Source organism: Cucurbita pepo, chromosome 12 (assembly GCF_057944985.1).
Source record: "Cucurbita pepo subsp. pepo isolate OVF chromosome 12, ASM5794498v1, whole genome shotgun sequence".
NCBI classification, from domain to species: Eukaryota; Viridiplantae; Streptophyta; class Magnoliopsida; order Cucurbitales; family Cucurbitaceae; genus Cucurbita; species Cucurbita pepo.
In genome coordinates this window covers 15247074-15272380 of record NC_141809.1, presented here as the reverse complement: position 1 = coordinate 15272380, position 25307 = coordinate 15247074, and the positions used below count along the sequence as shown (strand labels likewise).

At 37.0% G+C, this 25307-nt stretch overlaps 5 protein-coding genes across 11 annotated transcripts; 4 read left to right on the top strand and 1 right to left on the bottom strand.

Moving 5' to 3' along the window:
* Positions 1-512: 512 nt before the first annotated feature.
* On the top strand, positions 513-5199 carry LOC111806688 (U-box domain-containing protein 3). 4 transcript variants are annotated; one of them, XM_023692084.2, is made up of 6 exons: positions 513-814; positions 2076-2407; positions 2492-2608; positions 2763-4586; positions 4767-4869; positions 4967-5199. In XM_023692084.2, exons 2-5 carry the CDS (start codon positions 2132-2134, stop codon positions 4827-4829), a joined length of 2280 nt encoding a protein of 759 aa, XP_023547852.2. In that variant the 5' UTR covers positions 513-814; positions 2076-2131; the 3' UTR covers positions 4830-4869; positions 4967-5199. The 4 variants fall into 4 exon arrangements, with proteins under 4 accessions (XP_023547852.2, XP_086985081.1, XP_023547853.2 ...); XM_087128955.1 differs by having other exon boundaries at positions 2132-2407; positions 4767-5199; XM_023692085.2 differs by having other exon boundaries at positions 2127-2407; positions 4767-5199.
* A 371-nt stretch (positions 5200-5570) lies between these two features.
* On the bottom strand, positions 5571-10746 carry LOC111806691 (GPN-loop GTPase 3). Of its 3 annotated transcripts, none has more exons than XM_023692088.2 (10): positions 10586-10746; positions 9437-9629; positions 8241-8349; positions 8075-8156; positions 7849-7934; positions 7577-7680; positions 7352-7482; positions 7137-7230; positions 6372-6427; positions 5571-5880 (listed from the first exon to the last, which is right to left on the bottom strand). In XM_023692088.2, exons 2-10 carry the CDS (start codon positions 9479-9481, stop codon positions 5784-5786), a joined length of 804 nt encoding a protein of 267 aa, XP_023547856.1. In that variant the 5' UTR covers positions 9482-9629; positions 10586-10746; the 3' UTR covers positions 5571-5783. The 3 variants fall into 3 exon arrangements, with proteins under 3 accessions (XP_023547856.1, XP_023547860.1, XP_086985085.1); XM_023692092.2 differs by having other exon boundaries at positions 9437-9551; positions 10586-10744; XM_087128959.1 differs by having other exon boundaries at positions 10619-10734.
* An 88-nt stretch (positions 10747-10834) lies between these two features.
* On the top strand, positions 10835-16056 carry LOC111806690 (Polynucleotidyl transferase, ribonuclease H-like superfamily protein). 2 transcript variants are annotated; one of them, XM_087128956.1, is made up of 8 exons: positions 10835-11468; positions 12027-12157; positions 12691-12882; positions 13426-13538; positions 13866-13982; positions 14262-14376; positions 14475-14690; positions 15264-16056. In XM_087128956.1, the coding sequence occupies exons 1-8, from the start codon at positions 11149-11151 to the stop codon at positions 15905-15907; spliced, it is 1848 nt and encodes a 615-aa protein (XP_086985082.1). In that variant the 5' UTR covers positions 10835-11148; the 3' UTR covers positions 15908-16056. The 2 variants fall into 2 exon arrangements, with proteins under 2 accessions (XP_086985082.1, XP_086985083.1); XM_087128957.1 differs by lacking the exon at positions 13426-13538 and having other exon boundaries at positions 13903-13982.
* Positions 16057-18529: 2473 nt separating this feature from the next.
* LOC111807194 (uncharacterized) lies at positions 18530-19230 on the top strand. Its single transcript, XM_023692797.2, has one exon. The coding sequence runs from the start codon at positions 18591-18593 to the stop codon at positions 19074-19076; it is 486 nt and encodes a 161-aa protein (XP_023548565.2). The 5' UTR covers positions 18530-18590; the 3' UTR covers positions 19077-19230.
* Positions 19231-21838: 2608 nt separating this feature from the next.
* LOC111806439 (DNA-directed RNA polymerases II and IV subunit 5A) lies at positions 21839-24889 on the top strand. Its single transcript, XM_023691751.2, has 5 exons — positions 21839-22090; positions 22583-22794; positions 23426-23605; positions 23727-23840; positions 24537-24889. Exons 2-5 carry the CDS (start codon positions 22594-22596, stop codon positions 24660-24662), a joined length of 621 nt encoding a protein of 206 aa, XP_023547519.1. The 5' UTR covers positions 21839-22090; positions 22583-22593; the 3' UTR covers positions 24663-24889.
* The last annotated feature ends 418 nt before the right edge of the window (positions 24890-25307 follow it).

Below are 25307 nucleotides of genomic sequence, written 5' to 3'. Positions count from 1 at the left end.
ATATGGTAAAAACATTCATATGACTCGATGACTCAAATAGCTTAGACCACTCGACTCATAATTATATTTTTTTTCGATTTTGTGTGGATTAATTTTTTAAAAAATTGAAAAATTCAGCTCGATTAGGTTTGCGGTTGAGACGATTCGACCAATTCAACCAACTTGAAATAGGGTTCACAACTCGACTTCAGTGAAATATTATTATTATTTAATAAATTTTGATATAAAAATTTAAATGGAAAGAAATTAAAAATAATAAAGATCAATAAAAATGGAAACTTTAAAGGCATTTGGAATTTTAATTAATAAAACAATTAATGAGAGTGTCATGAAAGGGGTATAATAGTAATTTCACAAGCTAATCTACGTCCATGTCTATTGGAAGCCATGACTTCCCATCATCATCATCATCATCCATTGAAAAGAACTGAATAAAAAATAAAATAAAAATAAAAAAATAAATCAAAATTAGTTATTGTTGATTACCCTTTAATCCAATCATTGTCCCAAAGAAAACCACATTTTGCCATTTCTTTCAATCTTCCATTGCGATTTCCCCTATTCCCTTTCTTCCTCTTACCCTTTTTACCTTCGCGAAACAAGAACAAGGTAGCCCACTTCCAGCATTTCGCCATTTCACCTTTTTTTTTTCTTTCTTTTTTCTCTTTCTCTCTCGGCTCTTTCACTCGCTGCGAGCTGTTCTTGCGAAAGGGTGCGTGGAGATTCTTACCGCTTAGTTTCTGAGGAGGATTTTTGTGAAATGGTTGTCGTTTTTGACCAGTTTGTGGCGTGATTCGCCTCTTTTAAGTCGCAGGTTAGATGAGTTTTTTTTTCTGAATTTACGACAATTCCTTTACATGAATGTGCTTATTGCTTCTAATGATGGGGTTTTTGCGCTTTCTGTCCTTTTATGAGATTGTTTTATGATTGTTGGATTGATGTTTGTGCTTTCTGGGACTGTTTTTTTCAGAAATTGTGTTAAGTGGAAATGAAGATCTCTGTTCATCTAGTGAATGAATATGTAATTATGTTACGAAGTTCTGTTTCACTAAATAGGATTGACCCTTTTTATCTCTTAATGATAGTTGAATTCTTTGGTTTTGAATCTGGTAGCTGAAGGGCTTGGTTCTACTAGTAAATGAATTTGACTTGTTCTAGGAGTTCTTGGTTCTACTGCTGAAGAGCTTCTTTCTTGTGTTTGTTTGAAAGTTGAGGAATGGTGGCTGGATTTTCTTTTGGAGTGATCCTATGAAAGGTTACATTTGCCTCTGAGAGATGGTATTTTTCGTTCGCAAATGGTCGACCGAATTGGAGGTTTTCTTGCAAGTCTAAAGGAATTTCTGTCCTTAAACTGAACTCGTGCACCTTAAGGCCGTGCTCGTTGAGTTTGGAAATCAAGTTACTTTTGTAATAGCCCAAGCCAACCGCTAGTAGATATTGTCCTCTTTGAGCTTTTCCTTTTGGGAAGGTTTTAAAATGTGTCTACTAGGGAGATCTTTTCACATTCTTATAAGGAATGCTTCGTTCCCCTCTTTAAAGAGGACAAGATCTGCTAATGGTGGGCTTGGGCTGTTACCAATGGTAGTAGAGTCTGACACTGGGCGATGTGCCAACGAGGACGTTGAGCCTCGAAGGGGGGTGGACATTGGGCGGTGTGTCAGTGAGGACGTTGGCCCTGAAGAGGGGGTGGATTGTGAGATCCTACATCGGTTGGAGAAGGAAACGAAGCATTCTTTATAAGGGCCTCTCCCTAGCAGACGCATTTTAAAAACCATAAGGGGAAGCCCGAAAGGAAAAGCTCAAAAACGACAATATCTATTAGTGGTGGACTTGAGCTTGGGCTGTTACAGATGGTCTCCCCTCCCCTAAGCATATCTTTTCTCTAATCATTGCACAAAATGCCTTGCCCAACTCTTTGGAAGTTCAAGGAACCCAACATTTAATATAAGTCGATTCTGGTTGGTTGTCCTAAAAAATATGTTCATGGTGTTATATACTTCTTCTTAATCGTTCCGTTATATTTTTGTTTAACGCTTTCTTTAACGTCGATATTAATCAACATCTTGTCTCTGTAGGGAGCTTATACTCGTCTTTCTCATTTCGTCGTCATGTTTCCCTGAAATCAGGACAGATGGGAACAGCCTCTGTACAATGTCTGACTAACAGTATTTCCAGATTCATTCATCTAGTCTCATGCCACACTACAAAGCCTTTGCCTCTTCCTAAGAGCTGCAAGGATCTTGTTGTTGTATTAAAACTTCTAAAACTCGTGCTCGATGATGTCATTAGCCTCAAACTATCTTCCGATGAGTTACATCATAGGGAATGTGAGTTGCTGGATACAGCTGTGAATGAGGCTCGAGAATTCCTCGAAAACTGGTGTCCGAAGACGAGCAAAATTTGCAGTGTGAGTTACCTTAGGCTTTGAGACTAGACACTTTCATTTCAGTAATTTGAAGTTAATAGTCTCTTTGTTTTGTATGGATCTTAGGCTTTGAAATGTGATCCACTACTTATAAAAATTCAAGACGCTTCCCAAGCGATCTGTGAGAATGTTTGGAAGTCGTCTGAATCGGTATCGTGCAGCTCAAGTCTAAATGCTGTTCAGGTATGTATAAATTTCGAAACGTTCGTCATATTTTATGTCATTTATCTTTTTTCTTTCTAAATGACTAAGCTGTTTGGAGTTGTCTTGATTTTGATACATCTTTTTTCATAGTTTACTTGACAAGAATGATATTGATATCTAATGAACTGTCCAGAAATGTCTTGAAGGCCTTCAATCATTGAAGCAAGAAAGGATATCTGAATCCATAGAAGAGGCTCTAATCAGTCAAAGAAGTGGCATTGGCCCGAACTCTGAACAACTTCTAAAAATAATCGAAGCACTTCATTTGTTGTCGAATCAAGAACTTCTGAAGGAGACGATAGCCATCGAAAAGGAAAGAATCGACGCTGAATGCAACGATGCGAAGGAGGAACTGCATCGCATCAACCAAATTATGGATCTAATTATTCGTATGCGCGATTGGATGGTTAGAAAAGACTACTTTCATGGGATAAATGGAGTCTCGGTTCCTTCTTATTTTCGCTGCCCGTTGTCGTTAGAGTTGATGCTCGATCCAGTAATTGTGGCATCTGGCCAAACTTACGACAGATCCTCCATTCAAAAATGGATTGATAGCGGGCTAAACATTTGCCCCAACACTCATCAGATGCTCACACATACAAATCTCACCCCCAATTACACTGTTAAAGCCATGATATCGAATTGGTGCGACGAAAACAAGCTGAACATTTCCAGTTTATCGTCGTTGGTTTTGAATCGAAGCGATAGCTTTCGTTATTCTTTGCATGGCAGTAATTCAACTGCAAGATCATCCTCTGAAGTTGACAAGGGTTCTGACAACCAAAATGGGGATGTTTTTGCTCGTTTAATTGGGGAAAATTCGAATGAAGGTCAGGGGAACGAAGCAGAAAAGTTTGATCCCCCGTCTCCGCAGCAGTCGTATATCTACAGCAGAAGTGTATCAACCTCCAGTGCTTTCTCTAGCATCGATTACATTCCATCAGCATTTAATGAGTCGTTGAAGACATCAAATAAACACGAACATATGAAGGAATTATCTGGAGAAATCACATCAGAGCGTCCTGCTGCATCTCTTAGTGAAGCGTCGGGGATTACTTCGTCGTTAGGAGGTGGACAATTACAGGCTTGTAAAACAGAAACAGGCATAGTGGAGAATGGAAACTGCAATGGTGGAATGGATAACTTATCCGGAGATTTGCATATCAAGAAATTAATAGCAGACCTTAAGAGCCAAAGGGATGAAGTTCAAATGAAGGCTGCAGAAGAATTGAGACTTCTTGCCAAGGACAATGTCGAGAATCGTGTTATTATAGGTCGATACGGGGCAATAGGCCCCTTACTTTCGTTGTTATATTCAGAACGAAAGCTTATACAAGAACATGCCGTGACAGCTCTGTTAAATCTTTCAATTAATGAAAACAATAAAGCTATGATTGCAGAAGCTGGAGCTATAGAACCACTTATTCATGTTTTGAAGACAGGAAGCTCTGCTGCTAAAGAAAATTCTGCAGCAACTTTATTCAGTCTCTCTGTATTAGAAGAATACAAGGCCAAAATTGGTCGGTCCGGTGCGGTGAAAGCCTTGGTGGATCTCTTAGGCGTGGGTACTCTGAGGGGCAAGAAAGATGCAGCTACAGCTTTGTTCAACTTATCTATTTTTCACGAAAACAAGGCTCGTATCGTTCAGGCAGGAGCTGTTAAGTACCTTGTCGAGCTTCTAGACACAGGCGAAGGTATGGTCGACAAGGCTGCTGCACTTCTTGCTAACTTATCCACAATTTCGGAGGGACGATTGGGAATCGTGAGGGAAGGGGGCATCCCCCTGTTGGTAGAAATTGTCGAGTCTGGATCGATGAGAGGAAAGGAAAATGTTGCATCTATTCTATTGCAACTATGCCTTCATAGTTCCAAGTTTTGCACCTTGGTTCTCCAAGAAGGAGCTGTCCCGCCCCTTGTTGCCTTATCTCAGTCTGGCACACCTAGAGCAAAAGAAAAGGTATCTATTCTTTCATTTTGGGATCACAGCTAACCTATAACATTTCTTTACTCCATTTTTGAAATCCCTTCACTTGTTCATTCCGTTTTTCGAAATTCTTGATTGATTTAGTACTACGAAACTTGGGCTGTTGTATTCTCGGGCGTACCCGAGAATGATATTGTTACTCATATATTGCAGGCACAACAGCTGCTCAGTCATTTTCGGAATCAAAGAGATGGAAGCACAGGGAAAGGAAAGTGATAGGAAGAGAACTTTCTCAATGCATAATTAATATTGAAGGGTATAATCTCCATCAGTTTCTTCTCAAATGATTGTGTATTACAGACTTAAATTCTTTAGTTATGAATTATATCTTTGATCTTAATGTGTAAATGTAGGATTCCTGTTCTTTTCTTCTCTTCCGTGAATCTAGACTCGTAGGTTCTAGATTCTAGTTTTGCTTTGAGCTTGGCAAGAACATAGCATGGACAGTTCCCACTGCCGTGGATTTAGGCTTTAGGCTACTGGTTCTGTTGTGAGTGTTGTACATATAATGTATATTGTGGACTGCTGACTCTTGAATTTTGCTATTTATTTGTTTATTATACCCGGGAGACGGGCTTTGCTTCTCTGTACTTGAGAGACAACAAAGGTTTTTTCATTAAGCTCATTCGAAGATTCGAATTCGGGACAGTAATAGTAACCTCTATTATTTTTTGAAGTATGGAGTCAACTTTGCTTCTCTATACTCGAGAGACAACATTGGTTTTTTTTTTTTCGTCAAGTTCATCCAAAGATTCGAGTTTGGGATAGTAATGGTTACCTCTGTTATTTTTTAGAAGTATGGAGTTGGCTTTGCTTCTCTATACTCGAGAGACGTAAGGGGATTTTTTCATTAAGCTCGGGACAGTAATGGTTACCTCTGTTATTTTTTTGAAGTATCTCAGCCTATCTTAGTAAGAAACAGCCTTTATAAGATCACAATAACTTCCTATTCATCCATTTCTTCGCAGTATTTCTCTTCATTTTCTTTATTAAAACAAATGCTTCAAGCAGTTGTAACACTCATCTTCACCAGAAACAAAGAGACAAAAGTTTGAACACTTACATACAAACATATGTATAGCTGAAACTCAAACTCAAATTCAAACTCCGATTTGATTATCGTGTTCTAATCAAACAAAAAAAACCCCAGAAAAACCTCCCAACTCTGATTTAATCATCATCCTCTGGATCAAAATCCTTGATCTTCACATCTGCATCTTCACCGTACTGAATGCAGTTATCTATTTGAGCCAACACGTATTTTATACTGTTCAAACAAAAATGATAATATCAGCCATTTGCCTTATTGAAGAGTCCAACAGGAAAATCAACTCATCTAAAAGCCAAAGGTGAGAAGTAGGAAGCATTTACTCCAAGGACTGCATAGCTGATAAAATTTAGAAGAAAAAAAAACGTTCATTTCTAACCCGAGCGAGGAATAGAATCTCAAACTTTCAATTCCGATCAATGGAACTCTATCTTTGAATAAACAGTAAAATCAACCCCACAAGACTAGGTTTAAAACATGTTCTAGAAATAACCAATACATCACACAAACTTCAACCATCAAAACACCCATAACAAGTCATAGAAAGTCGTGTACTGGAACCTAGCTATAGATACAAACGAGTAAACAGAAAACCAAATGTAGCAATAAAATGCTCAATTCCAACTAGCAAATATACAACGTTATCAAAGTATTCACAAAAATAGTCTCGTTGAACTGAAATAAAAACAAGTGAGCACACTAGAGAATACCTGCTTTCTTTCCTCAAGTCAAGTGGCACAAAACTCACCATGTTATAATCGTCCACCTAAATTAATAAATAAACGTAAATAAGTACAAAACCAGCATTCTCATTCTTAGCTCATTGCAAAAGAGCATAATTGAAAATCTTAAATAAACAAGAATAAAAACTAAAAGTATTTTTTATGATCTTTTCAAATACCATGATTTAGCATATATTCCTTACTAACAGAAGAATAATTGTTATATTTATCACTAAAACTCAAGTAGTTCAACCCAAGTCTCAGCCAAATCATTTTACTTGCAGTGCTTCCAGTAATGCAATTGAGGAAACACGCAATAACCAAAAGCCAGAACACATGGGACTGTGGGACCGTCATGCCAGTTATGGCCCTTCATTAAGGACTTCAAGAAAATTTCATAGCAAGATTGCATCTTGCAAACACATTTGTTCATGAAAAAATCTCACTTGATATAGGCACATAGTCGAGCCACATCATGTAAAATCTAAAAAATGAATTAGAGGTCATATGTACAAAACGTTTGCATGAGGAAAAATGAAAATAGATCAAATCATTAATAGTTAAAACATACTTTTGTAGGAAATTGTCACACCAAAAAAACCCCTCCTTGAGAATGAAAATAATAATAATAAACTTCAATAATATTCTTATCATATAACTTCAATAATATTCTTTCGCATAGCCAGCAAACAAACTTATCAAACCATGCACCGGAAACTTGAGTAATGTATGAAAAAGGTGTAAACTGCTCACCAGTTCAATTAGAGCTTTATTTAGCTTTGAAAACTGTGGAGCCATACGTTGATTCAACTCTGACAACAAAACTTGAGGCTCCGGATTTAAGAAGCTAGAGTTTTTTTAAACAATGTTTAAAGCATTAGAGTTATAAACTTATAAACTTATAAACAATGAAGATAAAACTCAAAGGAATAACCAGTACAGAAGCAGATGGTGATAGCGATACATACTCATCAATATCCTTTTTGTTGGTCACAAGATCCATTTTGGAGAGGATGTTAATATGCGGTAATTCAAGTTGGACCATTGCTGAAAGAGATGCCATACAACCACTGATAAACTTTGTGATGTCTGTCATGAACTGTCAAATAGGGCAATTGTCAGTATACGAGTAAAGAATAGGCCACAGCATTATTGGGGCGATAGATAAGAAAGAGAACTTCGAATTTACAAACCTGAGAATCAAGCAAATACACAGCACAGACATTGAAATTTTTTCTCTTTAAATGCTCCACAAAGTTTTTAAGAACCGGTACATGGGAAAAGAGCTCTATCTGACCTACGTAGTAATAAAAATGATAATATTCAATACACATGATAAAAATGATGATATTCAATACACAATTCCAACTCGAAAAGGAAACTATTTTTTGAAGATAGTTTTATCCTCATACAAATTATAGTCGTCTGTCAATATGCACATGCAAACGCTAGAGAGTATGCAAACCTGGGCAGTCGAAAACTAAATAATCATCATCCATGTAGTTATCCAATTCTTCTGTCAACCAATCATCTAGATTTTCTTCAAGATGTCTAATAATAAGATTAAGGAAATTCATAAACTGTTAAGCACACGCACACTTTAAATTTTGGCCCACAAATAAAATGGACTCAAAATTTAGAGCGACTGAATCCCACAACTTCATGAAAAGGGCATAATCACTTAAGGATACTCCATGCAGTACAGAAGGCCACCATTAGGACCAAGTCCAAGCTCCTCCATAACATCATCCAACGAAATGAGCTCCCTAATATCTGTCAGCATGCAATATTATTCACTAAAGACCGGCGAATTGATCATTTGAATTCATAAGATTATCAAACGTAATATACACCTACCCATGGCTACAGGATAGTCAAAATGTTCAGCAGCAGGGTCAAGATTCACAACATGCATAGTTCGGCCAACTGTCTCACAGTGTTGGTACAAACTAGAGCAGTAGGTTGACTGATTCAGGTAAAAATTTCACCGAAGTTAGTTAAAAGTAACTACCATTTTAGACTCACAGATGAGATTAGAATTATCTTTTGTAAACTCAAAATGGTTCGGAGTCAATATCGAATAATGCATATGAAAATAGCTACTATTCCTTGAGATATACAGCCGCATCCTCATGTTGTTTTTAGTTCAACAAGTGGAGGTAAGAGAAAAATGAACCAGAGGCAAAAGGAGTCCCTCTGATTTTAGGGAAACTCACACCAACAGGCAACAACGGCCATCTCAATCTTGACACCATGGCTAAGAGAACAACACATGTGCATCATGGCCATTCCATCTAGAAAAAAAGAAAAAGAAAAAGAAAAAAGGAACCCACTACAGCCAAGAAACAGAGTGAACTATTTCCAAAATGGCGCCCTTTATGCAAGAAAGACAATAAATCCCAAAACCAACTTTTTTCCTAGGGAGATGAAGGAGCTATTGAACATGGTCTTAACATACCACACCTTCAACAATGCAAAGACTTTGACATGGACAAACCCCTCATTACGACTTTCTTTAGAATTTATGGAAAGAAAGAACTAAAAAAATATTCACAAAGAAGATACATACTTATGCTAGGCTTTTTGAAAATGTTTGTATACCTTGTCTTTTTTTTGTGTAAATTATCTAATAATTTTGCTTACGACCTTTATAAGCATCATGGACAACACATCCCTTTTATAGATTTCAAACATCAATGAAATTGTCTCTTATAAAAATACAAAACAAAACAAGCAGGGTAAGTGGATTCAAACCTCTGCCCTCTTGAACAAGGGCATATGCTTTAATAAACCAGCTGATTAATAAGCATACAATAATGAAATTTTACGTTTTTGGATTCGTTTAGGAGCATATATAAACAAACAATACTTCAACTGAAAAAATACGCAGACATTAATAGTTTGATTACTATTCATAATGCATGAAATGTAAATTCAAAGGCTACGATATATTCATGAAAATGCTAGATGCTAATTTTTAGGGTCAATAATATAATAAAGCAGAAAACAAGTAAAAATGTATGAATAGTTGAACAAAGCACGTGATCCATCACCTTTCCACTGCCGGCAGGACCTATAACTAGTTGTGCATATCCCATGGCAGCTTTCTAGTTGTCTCCCAAGTTTAAAGCGGACAAAGACAGGAGATGATCCGCAATGATGCAAGAACTGCAACAACAATATATGCAGAACACCAAACACCCACCGCGAATAGCAAATTCAGTAAGTCAGACTGGCCCATAAACACTGTGAGAGAGAGAGGCAAGATTGGTAGAAAAAAAAAAAAAACAAATGATCACGTACTACATGTAGAAAAGAAAAATGAAAAATCTGCTTCAGTTGTTGAAAAGAACACACCGCTCTTACAAAAATATGTCTGAAGGAAACTGTGAGACCCAGAAATTATAAAAAAGAAACAGAAAGATTGAGAAATAAAGAATTAAAACGAGAGATCCTACAAAACCAGAGCATCCAGACAAAGCAAACCAATTGAAACTGATAGCAGCTCAATTGCCAAGAAGTTCATCAATAGAAAAGACATTCGAAAATAAATCATTCAGCAAAACGTGATCTCTAAAAACAATGAGAAACAATGAGAAACAAGATAAATATACCAAAAAAAAACCCAGCAAGGATAACTAATGAGATCTCTCATACACAGACACAAAAGGGAGGCCTAAACGTCGAGGGAATCGACAAAAACAAACACTGACCCAAAGAAATGTCTACACAGAAATTTCCCCGAAAAAACCTATCATTCATATTTGCTTTTTCTCTAATTAAAGTAAGTTCTGAAATTGTGTCTTTAAATGCAAAAGCTACAATAGTTCGAGCAAAAAACCTCTCAGTGGCAACCAAGATTCCATTGAAAGAAGAATTAACCACAATTTCAGCCTGAAATAACAAAAATAAATTTCAAGCCGCCACAAGGACGATCTCCTCTTTGACCAAATCGAGTCAACCCAAACATTCGAGCAAAATTACACCAAAAAAAAACAGTATCCAGCAAAATAAACTGGGTTTACTTCCTACTCCACAAAATAGTACGAAGAAACCGAAAACCTTCCAACTCCAGAGAAGAAGTAACAAATTTGGGGAAAAAAGAGAAACGATAAGCAAATTCAAACATCAAAAAACGGAGAAAACAAAAGGGAAAGCAAAAAGAATCTCAAATTTTTAGGGGAAAGTAAATGAAAGCTCACCAATAAAACAGAAGATGATTAAAACACTTAAACCTTCTGCTATTGAAGCTTGATCATGAGACCGGATTAGTGAGGAAAATGCAGGAAAATCAAAAAGAGCGGGAGAAGACGCCGACCGCGAGGGAGAGAAATTGGTGTTGTGATTCAACGCGGAACCGAAAGAAACTTAGCTACAAATATATTGTCAAATTACTAAATTACCCTCTAGCCAAAAATTTTAAACCTTTTTTTTTTTTTTTTACCAGTAACAACGAGAAATCGGTGCAAGCCGCTAGGAGTAACACGGCAGCAGAAAGCACGGAAGAAAGACGGCGGCGACGGCGGCAGTGACACTGAGCTGCTCAACAGGAGGAGGAGCCGGCACGGAAGAAAGACAGCGGCGACGGCGGTGGAGGAGTAATATTCTAACTTAGAGATATTTTTATTTATTTATTTATTTATTTATTTATTTATTTATTTATTATTATTATTATAACAACCACGGCTCGGCATATATAATAGAGAAGTAAAACTCATTTGGGCATTTCCACCGTGAATTTTGAATGAGAGCGTAACGGGAAACTATGGCGTCTCGGTTCTCATCCCTCCAGTTGCAGAGGCGCCGCCTGCATACTGCCACCAATCAACTAAGCGTCAGGCAAATTCGCAACTCCGACTTCTATGGCTGCTTGGGGGACCTGAAGAACCACATCTCCGACTCCGACTTCATCGCCCTCTCTTTGCAGAACACCGGCTCTTCTTCCTTTCCTTGGCACCGCCTTCAGTCCTTTGACACCTACGATACCGCCTATTGCAAGGCCAAGTACGCCGCCGAGAAGTTTCAGATCCTTCAATTCGCTCTTTGCCCCTTCTCTGTTAGGGAATCCAAGCTAATCGCCCATCCGTAAGTCCCGCCGCCGCTTCTCTTCGTTTGTCCGTTGGGGCGGGGGTCGGGGATTGCGAGTTTCTTTATGTTACTGATTTCATTTTTCTTTACTTTGTATGGATTTGGATGCTTCTTGATACGTTGTTGATGTTGAAAGCGAGCATGGAAATTGGAATTGAACGACATTTCTTTCATTGGAATCTAGAGTAGGGATTTGTAGTAAATCTTTTTCATTATTGTCATGTGGGTAGAATTTGTAATGGAAGGTGGTAACGGGAAATTTGATGGGTCTGGCTGATGTTTCGACAATGGTTTTTGCTTATGGGTTGCCTGTTCATCATTATTTGAAATTCTAAACTCGAGGTCTCTTGTTTGATGGGTGATACAAATTTGATTGCTTATAATTATTTTGCATGATACATGCCTTCCTGTTACTTGCATCTTAGGTCATGGCAATACCATCTGTAATTCGTGTTTTTTGCCTGTGAATTACGGCTGTCAGATCAAAGCTCTAGCGTTCTATTTCATGTGTGTCCCTGCCGTCACTGATCAGCTACGTTTCCTTCAATGGTATAGGTACAACTTTCATTTGTTCCCCAGAGATGATCTGAACATTGGGATGCCTTCTTACAGTTTTTCATGTCAAGTTTCACATTTAACATCCATGGCTCGCGAAGGTTTTGACTTTGATGCATGCATATATGATGGTAAGCCTTATTGTGGACTATTTACTTCGGTTTCTCACTCACTGACCTCAAGACTTGAGATTTGCGACAGACACCATAGCTATTTATAGAAGAGTAATTTTGCAACCCAGATTTCCAGTCTCTAAACCACCTTCGTTGCAAGGTTTCAACAAGAGCAAAGGATGATTTTGAGGGGAATTCACAGGAAAGCAAAAAAAATCCATAATTTCTTTCCCAATCTCACTGTCCCTTGAAGTTCTGTTTGCATTATCCAGCTCAAGAGAAGAAATTAAGTTCCCAAGTCTCTAAAACCAAGTTCCCAAGCTAGGTAGAAAAAAATGCTGAAAAGGCCACCCAACGCTTCCAGAAAATCATCTATCCCTATATCTAGAAGGGTTATACACACCCATCTTGTTTTGAGATTCATATGGCTCATATAGAAATTATACAATTGAACGCCAGCCTTACAAGTTTTTGTTAGTGGATTGCTGAAGACCTTTTTGTTTCTGGTAATTTTTATCAACCTAAAAACTTTCTCCTCTTGTTGGTTTCAGGCATATCATACTTATCTAGAGCTCAAGAGTCTATAGCAAAAGTTCGAATAGGCCGTTCATTTCTAACACCTAGTACTTATGCTGTGAAATCTTCTTCTAGACAGACAATTGCTGATTCAGTTTTTGTTCAACGGGTTAAATCACGGGTAAAGAACTGGAAAGATGCATGTAATTCAAGCACAAAAACAAATGGTAAGTTACGGCCTACTATTGCTTTCTAAAACAATTTCTTCATTATCTTTTCTTTCCACTTTTTTTTTCCCCCATTTTGCGGTCACATTTTAAAAATGTTTAGCTTAAAGAACACTTTTGGTCCTTGAACTTTTATCAAAGCTATAATCCCTGAACCTTAGTTTGAAACGATTTGATCCATATTCTTTCAAACCTGTAAAAATTTAGTCCTTGGACTCTAGCATACAACAACTCATCCCCTATATTGTGCTTTAAATTTTCTCTATAATGAAAAATATTGTTAAAATTTAATGAGTTTTCGTCCCTCTGTAGATTGTGATATTGTAAACAAATATGTTCATAAACTATAGAGAATAATTGTTTCCTAATAAAAATTAGCATTTAATTTGATGAGATTTTTGTAGTAGGTGTTAAATTGTTACAACCTAGAGTCCAAGAATTAAATCCTTACTTTTATGAAAGTTCATGGACTAAAAGTGTTTTTTAACCTCTTTTTATTTCCTTGTCTCCTGAAATAGTAAAGGTAATGTTTCCATAATATAGACGCTCTGCTAAGTTCGTTGAAAAAGCTCATCATTGGCAGCGAGCAGTATGGATCGAGGCCATCCATGACTATAGATGTTTGTAGTGAACGTCAAGTTCTACTTGTTTTAGAGGTAACTTACTTGATCTTTTCATCTTATGAGTGCTTTTAAAATGTGTATTGCTGTTGTTACACAACAATGAATCAAGCAAAAGCTATAATGTCATTTCTGAAATGACTATACCTTGTAATGAAAGTTGTTTCTTATCAGGGGAAAAAACATTCTGAGATGACTAAATTTAAGAGTGAGTATAGGAATTCAAATTTAACCTCAGTGTTATCATTTTAAATGTGGTAGTGATCTAGACTCCTGCTAGCAGAACAATATGCTTATCTTTGCTACCTTTTCTGTAGAGAGAGTTTATATGTAGACTTATATTCTTTTCTGTATTTGATGTAGCTGTTGAGTGAGTTTTCTGATGACCTGGTTCCTGTAGTAATTCCAGCTAAGGGTGGAGGAACTCAAGCAATTCGTGCCATTTTGACGAGCTCAAAAGAAGACAAGATTCTGCTTGAGGTACCAGTATATATTTCACTGGATTTCTACTTTCTAAGTTCCTAAACCATTGATTTTTTAGCTAGCTCTTTGAAGAAGTTTATGTTCATAAGTTGATTTTTTCATCATTTTCAACCCACCTATCCAATGGCATAATTAAAAATGTCTTCTTTTTTAAAACTAAGTTGAAGAAATGGTTCATAATGGAAATAAGGTTTTAATTTCCAAAAAAATTGAAAGTTTGTGGTTCGATGTATTAGACTGATGGGTTAACTGAATGATTTTTTGTTCACTGTTCAGAAGGAGCTTCAAAATCTTGAAGACGAAGAAAACAAGAAATTTCGTGGTTTTCGAGAGGTGGTAGATATGATTTCTGCTTCACAGAAGCCTATTCTCTCCTACAATTCTCTTAATGGTGTTTATCTCATATATGCTTTACTTTTTGTTGATCTCTTTGCTTTATTTTTCTTTTGTTCTCTAGTTTTTATCCTAATGCTTTCTTTTTGGATGCAGATTTTGCATTTATTCATTCTAAATTCCTTGCTCCCCTGCCTACTGGTATAGATGAGTTTGCGTCCTCTTTGCATTTGGTTTTCCCAAGAGTGCTTGATGTAAAGCATTTGATCAGCAAGATCGGTGGCCTCAGCAAGCCAATCAGTATAGCTTCAGCTCTTTCCTACTTGAAGAATCATTATTTTGCGCCTATTGACTTGGATATTCCACTTGAAGGTTTGTCACCTTGTCCACATACCTGATACGGTGGAAAACAGCTTACTTTGTTAAATTATAAGTTTAGTCCGACTTTGAGATTTGTGTCTATTTGGTCCCTACACTTTTAGAAGTGTATTAATCTCTAAACTTTCAATTTTGTGTCTAACAGGTCTCTAAACTTTCAATTTTGTGTCTTAACAGGTCCCTAAACTTTTACTCGCAAGTCTAAAAGGTATAACAAATTTGAAATTTAAAAAAATGAATTGATCTATTAAATATAAATTAGGAATTTTGTATTTAGTAGGTCTTTGTAGTTTTGAAAGTTCAAGAACCAAATAGAAACAAATCTCTTCATTCATTTCTTCACGGATACACATCATTAAGCGTTTTGTTATGCTTCATTTTGTTATTAGTTTCTTTAATTTTAATTTTTTAACTGTCTTTTGTCTTACCAATCCATGTGATGAAACCTGTCAATGTTTAATCTTTATCTATTGTACAGTAGTTTCAAGCCCTGCATCTCTAAGAGCATTGATCATGATCCCTCAAGCAGAAATCTTAATGCGAACCTTATACTGTGTTCTATTGCAGCTACAGGAAATGATCGCAAGTTTCATGGGCATAACGCTATACTGTTATGCCATTTGTTTGCAAAAGCCTGCTCTGTACTTAAAATTGATCTTGGTGGCGCCCAATCCAACAACAATTGTTTGGCCTCAAAGCTTGATGGGTGTGCAAATGTTTTTGGTTCATTCTCCCCCGACCACCACGAATCCGAGGATGACGACATCAAGATCTCGATGAAGAACGTTAGAAAGGTTAGCTGTAGGCATTTGGTTTTCTTGTGGGGATTTAGAGACGGGATGACTGCTCGGTCGATGAAAACTGCACTTGAAGGATCCCATGAAGTTTTCTGTGAAGAGTTTGATGTCCGGTTCGTGGATAAGAAATGCGCCATCGTCGTATTCTGGCAACCTGGCTTATCCGAGGCTTTCCTCGGTGCAATAAACAGCGATGGCATTGTGGGATGTTTAAAAGATATGGTATCTGAAGGCCTAACAGCAACAGGTTATGAAACATACAAGAGGGTGTGTAGGTTGGGTTTATGGGAAGCAGATTTAGCGGAGTCCCTGGAGAGAGCCAGTTCAGAACAACATCATTCCAGTTTCGAAGCTGATCCCGAAACCGAGCGGTTAGACTCTAATGATTCTATAATTAATTTGGCTGATCTTTGAAACCATTTTAGACATTGCCAAAATGCATATAGCGTAGGCAGTATTGTAGTGATCTTCTTCCTATTTCCTAACTGATATTTGGCACCCATGATGATAAACACCTTGAAATTTTGGTCCATTCCTGAGAGAGCAAGTCTTTTTAAGTTTAATGATTGAGGCTGGAGGAATATGTTTCTTTCCATTATACTCCACACTGTTGTCCATTTTAGGTGGAAGAGGATGTCTCATGTCTAAACTTTAATAATCTAATATCTTGTGGATAACGTCGACAATGACAATTTATAGCGTATATAATTTTTCCTTACCTTTTCTTGGATGATAGTCTTTTAGGGAAGGATCATAAATCAATGAATACTAATACGAGGCCTTGGGTTTCATAAATTTAAAATCAAGAAATATTATCTCTATTGATATGAGGTTTTGGGTTTCATAGATTTAAAATCAAGAAATACTATCTCCATTAATACAAAGCTTTTTGAAAAAGCAAAATAAATCCATGAGAGCTACTAAAGTGAATTAACATCATACCATGATGTAGAGTCGTGTTCAACTGTTCTAACTCTCTCCCAACTAAAATTACACTAATGATGCGGTGACTATTAGTCTCCCAACTAAAACTGTTACTCTCTCCCAACTAAAATTACACTAATGATGCTGTTCTCGACTCCCAATTAAAATTATACTAATGATGCTTACAATTATCGCAGAAAGATAATAAATTTCTCAACTTTAAACTAACAACTTTTGTCTAATAAATTTTTAGTTGAATATACAAAATTTTATTAATGTAAGTCTTTAAATTATATTTACATTAAATACTTATTTTAAATATCTTTTTGATATGTAAAAAATAAATTCAACCTTCAAGAGCAACATTGAAGTTCATAACTTTTATAGATAATTATTGCATTCAACGTGTTTAATTTCATAGTATAATCTATTTTTTAGATAATATTGTATTATTGTCACTTGAATTGAAGTGTCCCAAACTCTGGATCGGTATTCAAAATGAAAATTAAGGATTTCGAAAAGTAAAGATAATTTTAAAAAACCAAATGGACTCAGCTCAAACAATAAACTAAACTTTTGATTTTAGTGATTATGTATTCGAAGTTCCAACCAACGAGGATTTGAACTGTTTTCAAGGAGATCGAATTAAAGGTTTTGATGGAGTTTTGATTTTAAATGATCTGTTCAGGGTTTAGGGACTGATCTTCCTAACTTGAAAACCAATAGTAGCGATTGTAATTAATAAAAATCAAAACTCTAATTTCTTCAAAATCAGCGGATCAATTCATCCCTGAAAAGATGAGCAACAGAATCGGAACTTATGAACCATTTCCAAACAGCTCGTATGGAATGACGCTTCGTGTTACGCATTAGATTCATAGTTGGAAACTTAGTGGCATCAAAAGAATATGCGAACCAACCGTATGCCAACAATGACCATTAAACAAGAAAGATCATCCCGGCGAGTTGAACGGAAGAATCGCGCTTTCATTTCGCAAACGAAGAAATTGCCACAGAACATTGAGTTGATCAATATCAGTTCTAGGACAGAGTGAGTTTGCTTTATCCAACTCCAATCAAACCAGACTTCTAAACCAAATATCAACGAAGAAACCGAACGATTTGTGCCAAGAAAAAACAGAAGAATCGGTGAAAATCGAAAATGTACCAGCAATTAAAGGGCCTGAGAATCCAGAAACAAGAGTCTCAGACGAGTGATGCTGGAGAATTCAATGTCGCAAGGTTTTGAGTAAAATTTTGGCTGGATCGATAGAACGATCCAGTCAAGAAGCAGAACTTGCTTTTCGATTTGATTTCTTCCACAGCGAAATCTTCATACGTTGATACAACAAAAAACGAAGCAAGAGAAAATCATTGAATGAACACAAATTATTTTGGAAGAAACTTTGAAACGCAAGGGAGGCTGAAGGAACGATTGCTCGAAGAGGTAACGATGAACTTATTATATAGCAGATGGACAAAGCAGGAATTAGGGTTTTCCTCTTTTCATTTCATGTCTATGGGGGTATTATTGTAATTTCGCTTGTCTAACGGTTTAGTAACGGAGTGAATTGACGGAACTAATTCAATTCAAGTCTCGAGAAAATAAAAAAAAATTCATATGATTTTAATTTTATTTCTTTTAAAAAAATTAATTTGGTCTCTAAAATTTTGTCAAATTTTATAAATTATTCTCACCAAAAATTAAATTTTAATTAATAGAATTAAATTATTTCCATGGTTTATTTTCTGCATCGGATGGTCCCGACATTCCTACAGTCAGATTATTTACTCCCCGCTCCTAAGAGTAAAAACTATCCCCATTAACGAACATAAGTCCTTAAGACAATCCCGACAAATAAACACGAGTCAGTGTAGGTTCTGCCCATCTTAGTAAATTTTTTAGACTCCAACAAACGTTTAATTATGAAGTTCTTAAAATTGAGCTACCGGAAAAAAATATGTACGTTGATTTTAAATTTTTTTAATCTTTTTTAGTCGTTTTATACTCGAGATTGCTTTTATTCGAATGTATTTTCGATTAATATAAAGATAAAAAGATTGGGATTAAAATTAAACCAATCTCAAAATAGGGAGTGAAAATACTTCCATAGAAGCATTTTATATTTGTCAGTCATTCATCAGCGTTACCCCCCATCTAAATTACTCAGAAATGGCGGTCGCAAACCTACACAGGCTCCGCCAAATCCACCGTCTGCCGGCGATCAGCTACTCCAAATCCATTTTCTCAAGATGGTCGGCGTCCGCTGCGGCCTCGACGGAATCCTCATCTAAAAAGGTATCAGATCGCATCGTCAAATTGTTCGCAATTGATCCGGAGGGCACGAAGAAAGAGGTCGTTGGATTAACGGGCCAGACTCTTCTTAAGGCGCTTGCGAATCGGGGCCTGATCGACCCCGATTCCCATCGATTGGAAAACATTGATGCCTGTTCGGCGGAATGCGAGGTCAGTATCGCTCAGGAGTGGCTCGAGAAGCTCCCGCCGCGGTCCTACGACGAGGAGTATGTGCTCAAGAGAAACTCCAGGGTCAGGGCTTTGAACAAGCACTCAAGACTTGGCTGCCAGGTTATTCTCACCCCCGAACTTCAAGGTATGGTCGTTGCAGTTCCCGAGCCCAAGCCTTGGGACATTCCTTAATTTTTTACTCGTTTTTGGAACACTGGATCTTTGTTATATGGCTTATTTGGCTGTTTAATAATTTGTACCTTGAGATGGTGCATTTGGTGGACGACTTGTTGTCTTTGCGAAAGATTATCCTCTAATTGCGTCGTTTCGATGCTTCTATGTTCTAGTTGTTCTGTCGTCTTGTTTGATGGTATATTTTTGTATTCGGATTTCTGTACCTCGTTGTTACAGTGGATGTAAACATTTGGAGAATGTATAAGAAATTGGCAAGCAATTGTTAGAATATGAAAAAAAATTGGGTTCCTTCCATTGGTGTCACTGCTCTGTTCTTCCCGAAGAGCCCAACAAAACTACCCAAAATTCATTACAATGAAAAGGGAAAAAAAAAAATGTTAGAAGTATTGAACCACTATTTGTTTGTCAATGATCTAGGGGATAGTCAAGAGTCCTGATGTTTGTAAGCCTAACCTTAGTTTCTTTGAAGTTGTTTGTTCAAGCGATGGAAACATCCTATCTAGGTATTAATCTAAAAGCTTCTTGATGCCAAATGAGCTACTGTCAGAGTAAGTTGGAGATCTTTCTCCATGTTCATCCCTTAGAGAAGTCCTATGAGACTTGATATGGGCACGTTGGTAGTTGGGTTTTATTTCTTTATAGAACTTTGGAGATCTTGTTGAATGAATAATTTAAACTATACATGTAGATTCGAAATGGTATGGGAGATTCCCCTAGAATCAGACTTTTCAGTGTTGGATCATTCCTAGCAGACACACGAACGATTCGTTGGTTGGTTATTTATCAGATTATCATGGAGTTACTAAATGTTCTTGGAGATTAACGCCCAAAGGTCAGTGTACCCATAGATATTTTTTTCTCTAGGGTTGCTCTGGCTCCAAGGTTAGATTTTGGGAAGATTTTTGGGTGGGCAATATAGCCTTGCTTCCTCACCTTTCTGGCTCGAATTCAATCACCGACACCCACTTCAAGATGCGTGGGTCTATGGTGCTTGAAGTTTGGATTTGAAGATATGAGTGTAATAATGTTCATCTTGTTGGTTCTTGGTAGTTTTTCCAATGGTGATAAAGTTCAATCTAGAAACTCCTGTTGGCTTTTGTATTCGAATAACCAATCTCGAAACTCCTGGGGGGTAAGAAAACTTTAGAATGAGTTAATATATTGGAATTGGTGGATAGTTTTACATTCGAATGGATAGATAGGGCCTTATATTTTGTTGTGACCTTCAACACTTGGAGAACTTTACATTCGAATTATTTTTGAGCTTGAGCAAAGCTTATTCCTAAAAAAACACAGCGGTGGATTAGGAACACAAACATCCCATGGACTTTAAATTCTGGAATTTTGACTGTAAAATCTATAGTTTTGACAGACAGTCCTGATATCATGAAGAATCCTTTTCCATTTGCTTAATTGTTGTGTGGCCTTTCCTGTGGAAAATGTTGAAGATCTTGATTACATGCTCATCCACTGCCCTTGTTCCAGAACTTTGTGATGGTCTTTACCTCCATGGTTTCACCATCATGGGGCTGTTCTTGGAGCTTGATTGATTCCTGGTTCTCCCCTCATAGTACAGCCAATACTATTTGTCATAATGTTATTAGAGGTTTTAGTTGGAAAGAAGGTGTATGACCTTCAGTGGTAAGTTTATGGAGTTAAAGAGGTGATTGTCATCTGTAAGATAGTAATTTTGTAAGGTTAGTTGAGTTATATGTTAGGATGCATGCTCGGTTACCCAAGAATAGACCAGATATTGTTCTCTTTGTGTTTTTCCTTTCGGCTTCCCTTCAAGGTTTTTATAATGTGTTTGCTAGGGAGAGGTTTCCACACTCGTATAAAGAATGTTTCGTTCTTCTTCCCAACTGATGTGGGATCTCACAATTATAGTCCATTTGGATTGGTTTGACTCGGTGTAATCAGTTTCTTTTTTTTCTTTTTCTTTTTTTTGTGTGTTCTGGCTTGCTCCTCTAAGCCTCGGTGCATCGTTAAGTCGTCTGGTACTGTCATTGGCTTTGAATAGAAAGCACAGCACAGTTCAAATAATAACCTAACCCAACTTCAGGAATGGTTTATGTTCAGATAATTTTGAATGCTCCAAAGTTGGTTCTTGTATTTTCAATAAATTTAAAAATAAGTCCTTTTTAACTTTTTCAAAACCTAAAGTATTTTATTAGTCCCTTAATAATAATAATAATTATTAGGGCCAACAAAGGAAGTTGCGATAGGGAATGCATTATTTGATCTTGTTCTCGTTTAGTCGATAAAAAAAATTCGTTGGGTTACTGCTCTCATTCCCCATTGAAATAAAAATTTTCTTACTCTATTGGTGTCGAGTCCCCGTGGGACCCTGAGACCTACGGGATGAAACAAAATTTTCTAAACTTTCAATTACTTTATCGGGTGGCATACGATAATTGTATAGGAGAACCGACACGTGATAATTGTATAGGAGAACCGACACGTGGGTTGATCTTTGACAGGGGTGGAAAATGGAGTGGATAAGTATTTTTTTTTTTTTTTTAAATGAAAAAATTGGCTAATTAAAAAAGGAAATTTAAGTGAGATTTTAAAATATCTATAATTTTTTAAAAGTTAGAATATTACTTTTGTTTTTAATAAACATTCAAAAATTTAGAATTTTAATATTAAAATTTTTGAAAGAGAGAGATAATATTTTTAAAATAATTTATAAATTTTGTTTAGTAATAAAAACGTATTATTTAAAAAATGCAAATCAGGAAGGATAAAATAAGAATAAATTAAACAGAAAGCCCTAAACCCTTCTTCGCGGCGGTTCCTCCTCCTTTTGTCGCTCATCTTCTTCTTCTTCACGCCGGCTCCTCCTCCTTTTTAGCAGCTCAGTGTCTCCGCCGTCGCCGCTGTCTTTCTTCCGTGCCGGCTCCTCCTCCTTTTCAGCAGCTCAGTGTCTCCGCCGTCGCCGCTGTCTTTCTTCCGTGCTTTCTGCTGCCGTGTCACTCCTAGCGGCTTGCACAGATTTCTCGTTGTTACTGGTATGGTCTCAATATCTATCTATGTCTTTTTCCTAACTAGAGAAACTCAAATTAGAACTTGCGGATGAAAGAAAGGAGCAATAGCTTCATCCTTTTTTGAGTAACCACCTGACATTCCACCAATTACTCGGTAGTACTGTTAGAAATTTTCAAGTTCCATAATCCTCAAGGCGTTCAACTTCGCAATGAAACTTTTCACCCTTTCGAACTACCACGAGAAATTTATAGCATATTCTATTCGTTGTCTTCTTCTTGCATCGATCATATTAATGTCTCCAACTTGTTTTGAATTTCTGAAAATTGTTGTTTATTGTATCCATGGTGTGTTCTATGTGCTATATCTTGTATTAGTTTTGAGATTATGGAACATAATCAATCATATTGGTGTTTATATAAATGAATTCTGACTCATTTAGAATTTGTATTATATATTCTTTGCATACCTATTTGGAGTATAGTTACTGAGTATTGAATTGTTTGACAATGAATTAGCCACAAACAAGATGGTGCTATCAGAGGAGGAAATCACCAGGCTTTTCAGAATTCGAAAAACTGTTCTACAAATGCTAAAAGACCGAGGTTATTTTGTCGGAGACTTTGAGATCGACATGTCAAGAGAGCAATTTAAGCATAAATATGGTGAAAGCATGAAAAGAGAAGATATTGTTATTAATAAAGCTAAGAGAAATGATAGCTCTGATCAGGTATTGTCTCAAAAAAGGGAATATTTGATTAGTATTTGTTAGATGAACACGACTCTCCACAATGGTATGATATTGCCCATTTTGAGCATAAGCTCTCATGGCTTTCCTTTGGTTCCCCAAAAGGCTTCATACCAATAGAGATAGTATTCCTTGATTATAAACCCACGATCATTCCCTAAATTAGCCGATGTGCGACTTTCATCCAACTCCTCTCTTCGAACAAAGTACGTCTCCCCTTAATCGAGGCTCGACTCCTTTTCTTTTGGAGTCTTAGTCATTTTTTACTATGTCTTCGAGGCTCACAATACTTTGTTGGACATGACATGGCCAAGTTTAGGGCATGACTCTGATACCATGTTAGACGAACACGACTCTCCACAGTGGTATGATAAAATCTACTTTGAGCATAAGCTCTCATGGCTTTCCTTTGGGCTTCCCTAAAAGGCCTGATATCAATGGAGATAGTATTCCTTGATTATAAACGCACGATCATTCCCTAAATTAGCCGATGTGGGACTTTCATTCAACAGTATTTTTCATAGTTACTAAAGTTAAGTTTAAGGAGCTACGAGTTTCTCGTTAATTTCTCCTATTTGTTTACGTCCTCATATCGTGACTCTTTTCTGTATAGATATACGTTTTCTTCCCGGAAGAACAGAAGGTTGGTGTCAAGACAATGAAAACATATACCAACCGCATGAAAACGGAGAATGTTTTTAGAGCGATATTGGTTGTTCAACAGAATTTGACCCCTTTCGCTCGTACCTGTATAAGTGAAATATCTTCCAAATTCCACTTGGAAGTTTTCCAGGTGAAAATATTTTATGGAGTATTTTATGGCCAAGGCAGTTGTTTAATTGCTCTTATTTTTTCTTCGTTTACCTAAAATATAAAATTTTTGTTCTTGTTCTTCTCTTTATTTGTGGATGCAGGAAGCGGAATTGCTTGTTAATGTCAAAGATCACGTTCTTGTTCCCGAGCACCAGTTACTTACCAATGAAGAGAAAAAAACACTACTGGAGAGATATACTGTGAAAGAAACACAGGTTAGCTTTAGTTCTTCAGAAAATATAACATTGTGAGAATGCATCTCGAGATCTATATTGAAACGTGATATGCTCACGCATTCTCGATACCACTTTGGTTCCCATGTCTGTAGCAAGAAACTAGGGATAAGGTGAATTCATCATTGAACTCCTCCAATCTTATCTCAACGAGCGACTAGCGACTCGATTTCTTCGTGGTTCTATGTTCAAATTGCCCAATCTTATATAGTGGAATTTTGCTTTTTCTTGTGTTCCATTAGGGGTCACTAGCATGCTGCGACTTGCAACCCGTATTTTTGTAGCTTGTCGTGTGCATGTGCTCCATGTAGTGTTCCATTAGGGGTCACTAGCATGCTGCGACTTGCAACCTGTACTTTGTAGCTTGTCGTGTGCATGTGCTCCATGTAGTTTTCCTAGCAACGAAGAATTCTCGACAGTGTTTTATTTTTCGGTTTGGCCCTATATACCATTTCTAGAGAACTATCTTTATGTCGTCTTTTTTGTTCTTTTTAGTAACCAAGGTATTGGGGCATTACTCCATACCCGCATTGTGTACTAATCACAATCCGAACTATAGAGACGTTTGTCATGCTGTGCCATATTGTCTACTATCTATTCATTAGTGTTGATATGCGTTTGTATTTCTGTTGCAAAATGAATAAGAATCTTATATGATTTTTCCATTCTTTGTGTTAGCTACCACGCATACAGGTGACCGACCCAGTTGCAAGATATTACGGGCTAAAGCGTGGACAAGTCGTGAAGATCATCAGACCAAGTGAGACTGCAGGAAGATATGTTACTTACAGATATGTTGTCTGAGTATGCTAAATATTTTGCAATTGAAGATGTGACATGTGAGTTCCCCTTGGGTTGTGATATCTTATTAGGTGAGTTGAAGAAGAATTTGGGAACCTTTTTGTTTTGAGGATTTAGATGGGGACCTTCATAGTATTAGTAGTGTTGTACACTAAGTAGATTCTTATGAACATGATATTACCTTACATTTGGAAGATTCAATATTTCTATTAAAGGCCACTTTTTGCGTATTGAGAAGCAAACATAGATGTTCCACATTGGTTGGGAGGAGAACAAAACACCCTTTATAAGGGTGTGGAAACCTTCCCTTAGTAGACGCGTTGTAAAGCCTTAAGGAGAAGCCCAAAAAGAAAAGCCCAAAGAGGACGATATCTGCCAGCGGTAGGCTTGGGTTGTTACAAATGGTATCAGAGCCAAACACCAGACTATGTGTTAACGAGGAGATTGTTCCCTCCTGAAGGGGGTGGATTGTGATGTCCCACATTGATTGGGGAGGAGAACAAAATACCCTTTATAAGGGTGTGGAAACCTTCTCCTAGCATACGTGTTTTAAAGCCTTGAGGGGAAGCCCCGAAAGAGAATATCAAAAGAGGACAATATCTGCTAGCGGTAGGCTTGGACCGTTACAGTGATGGTCATACTTAATAA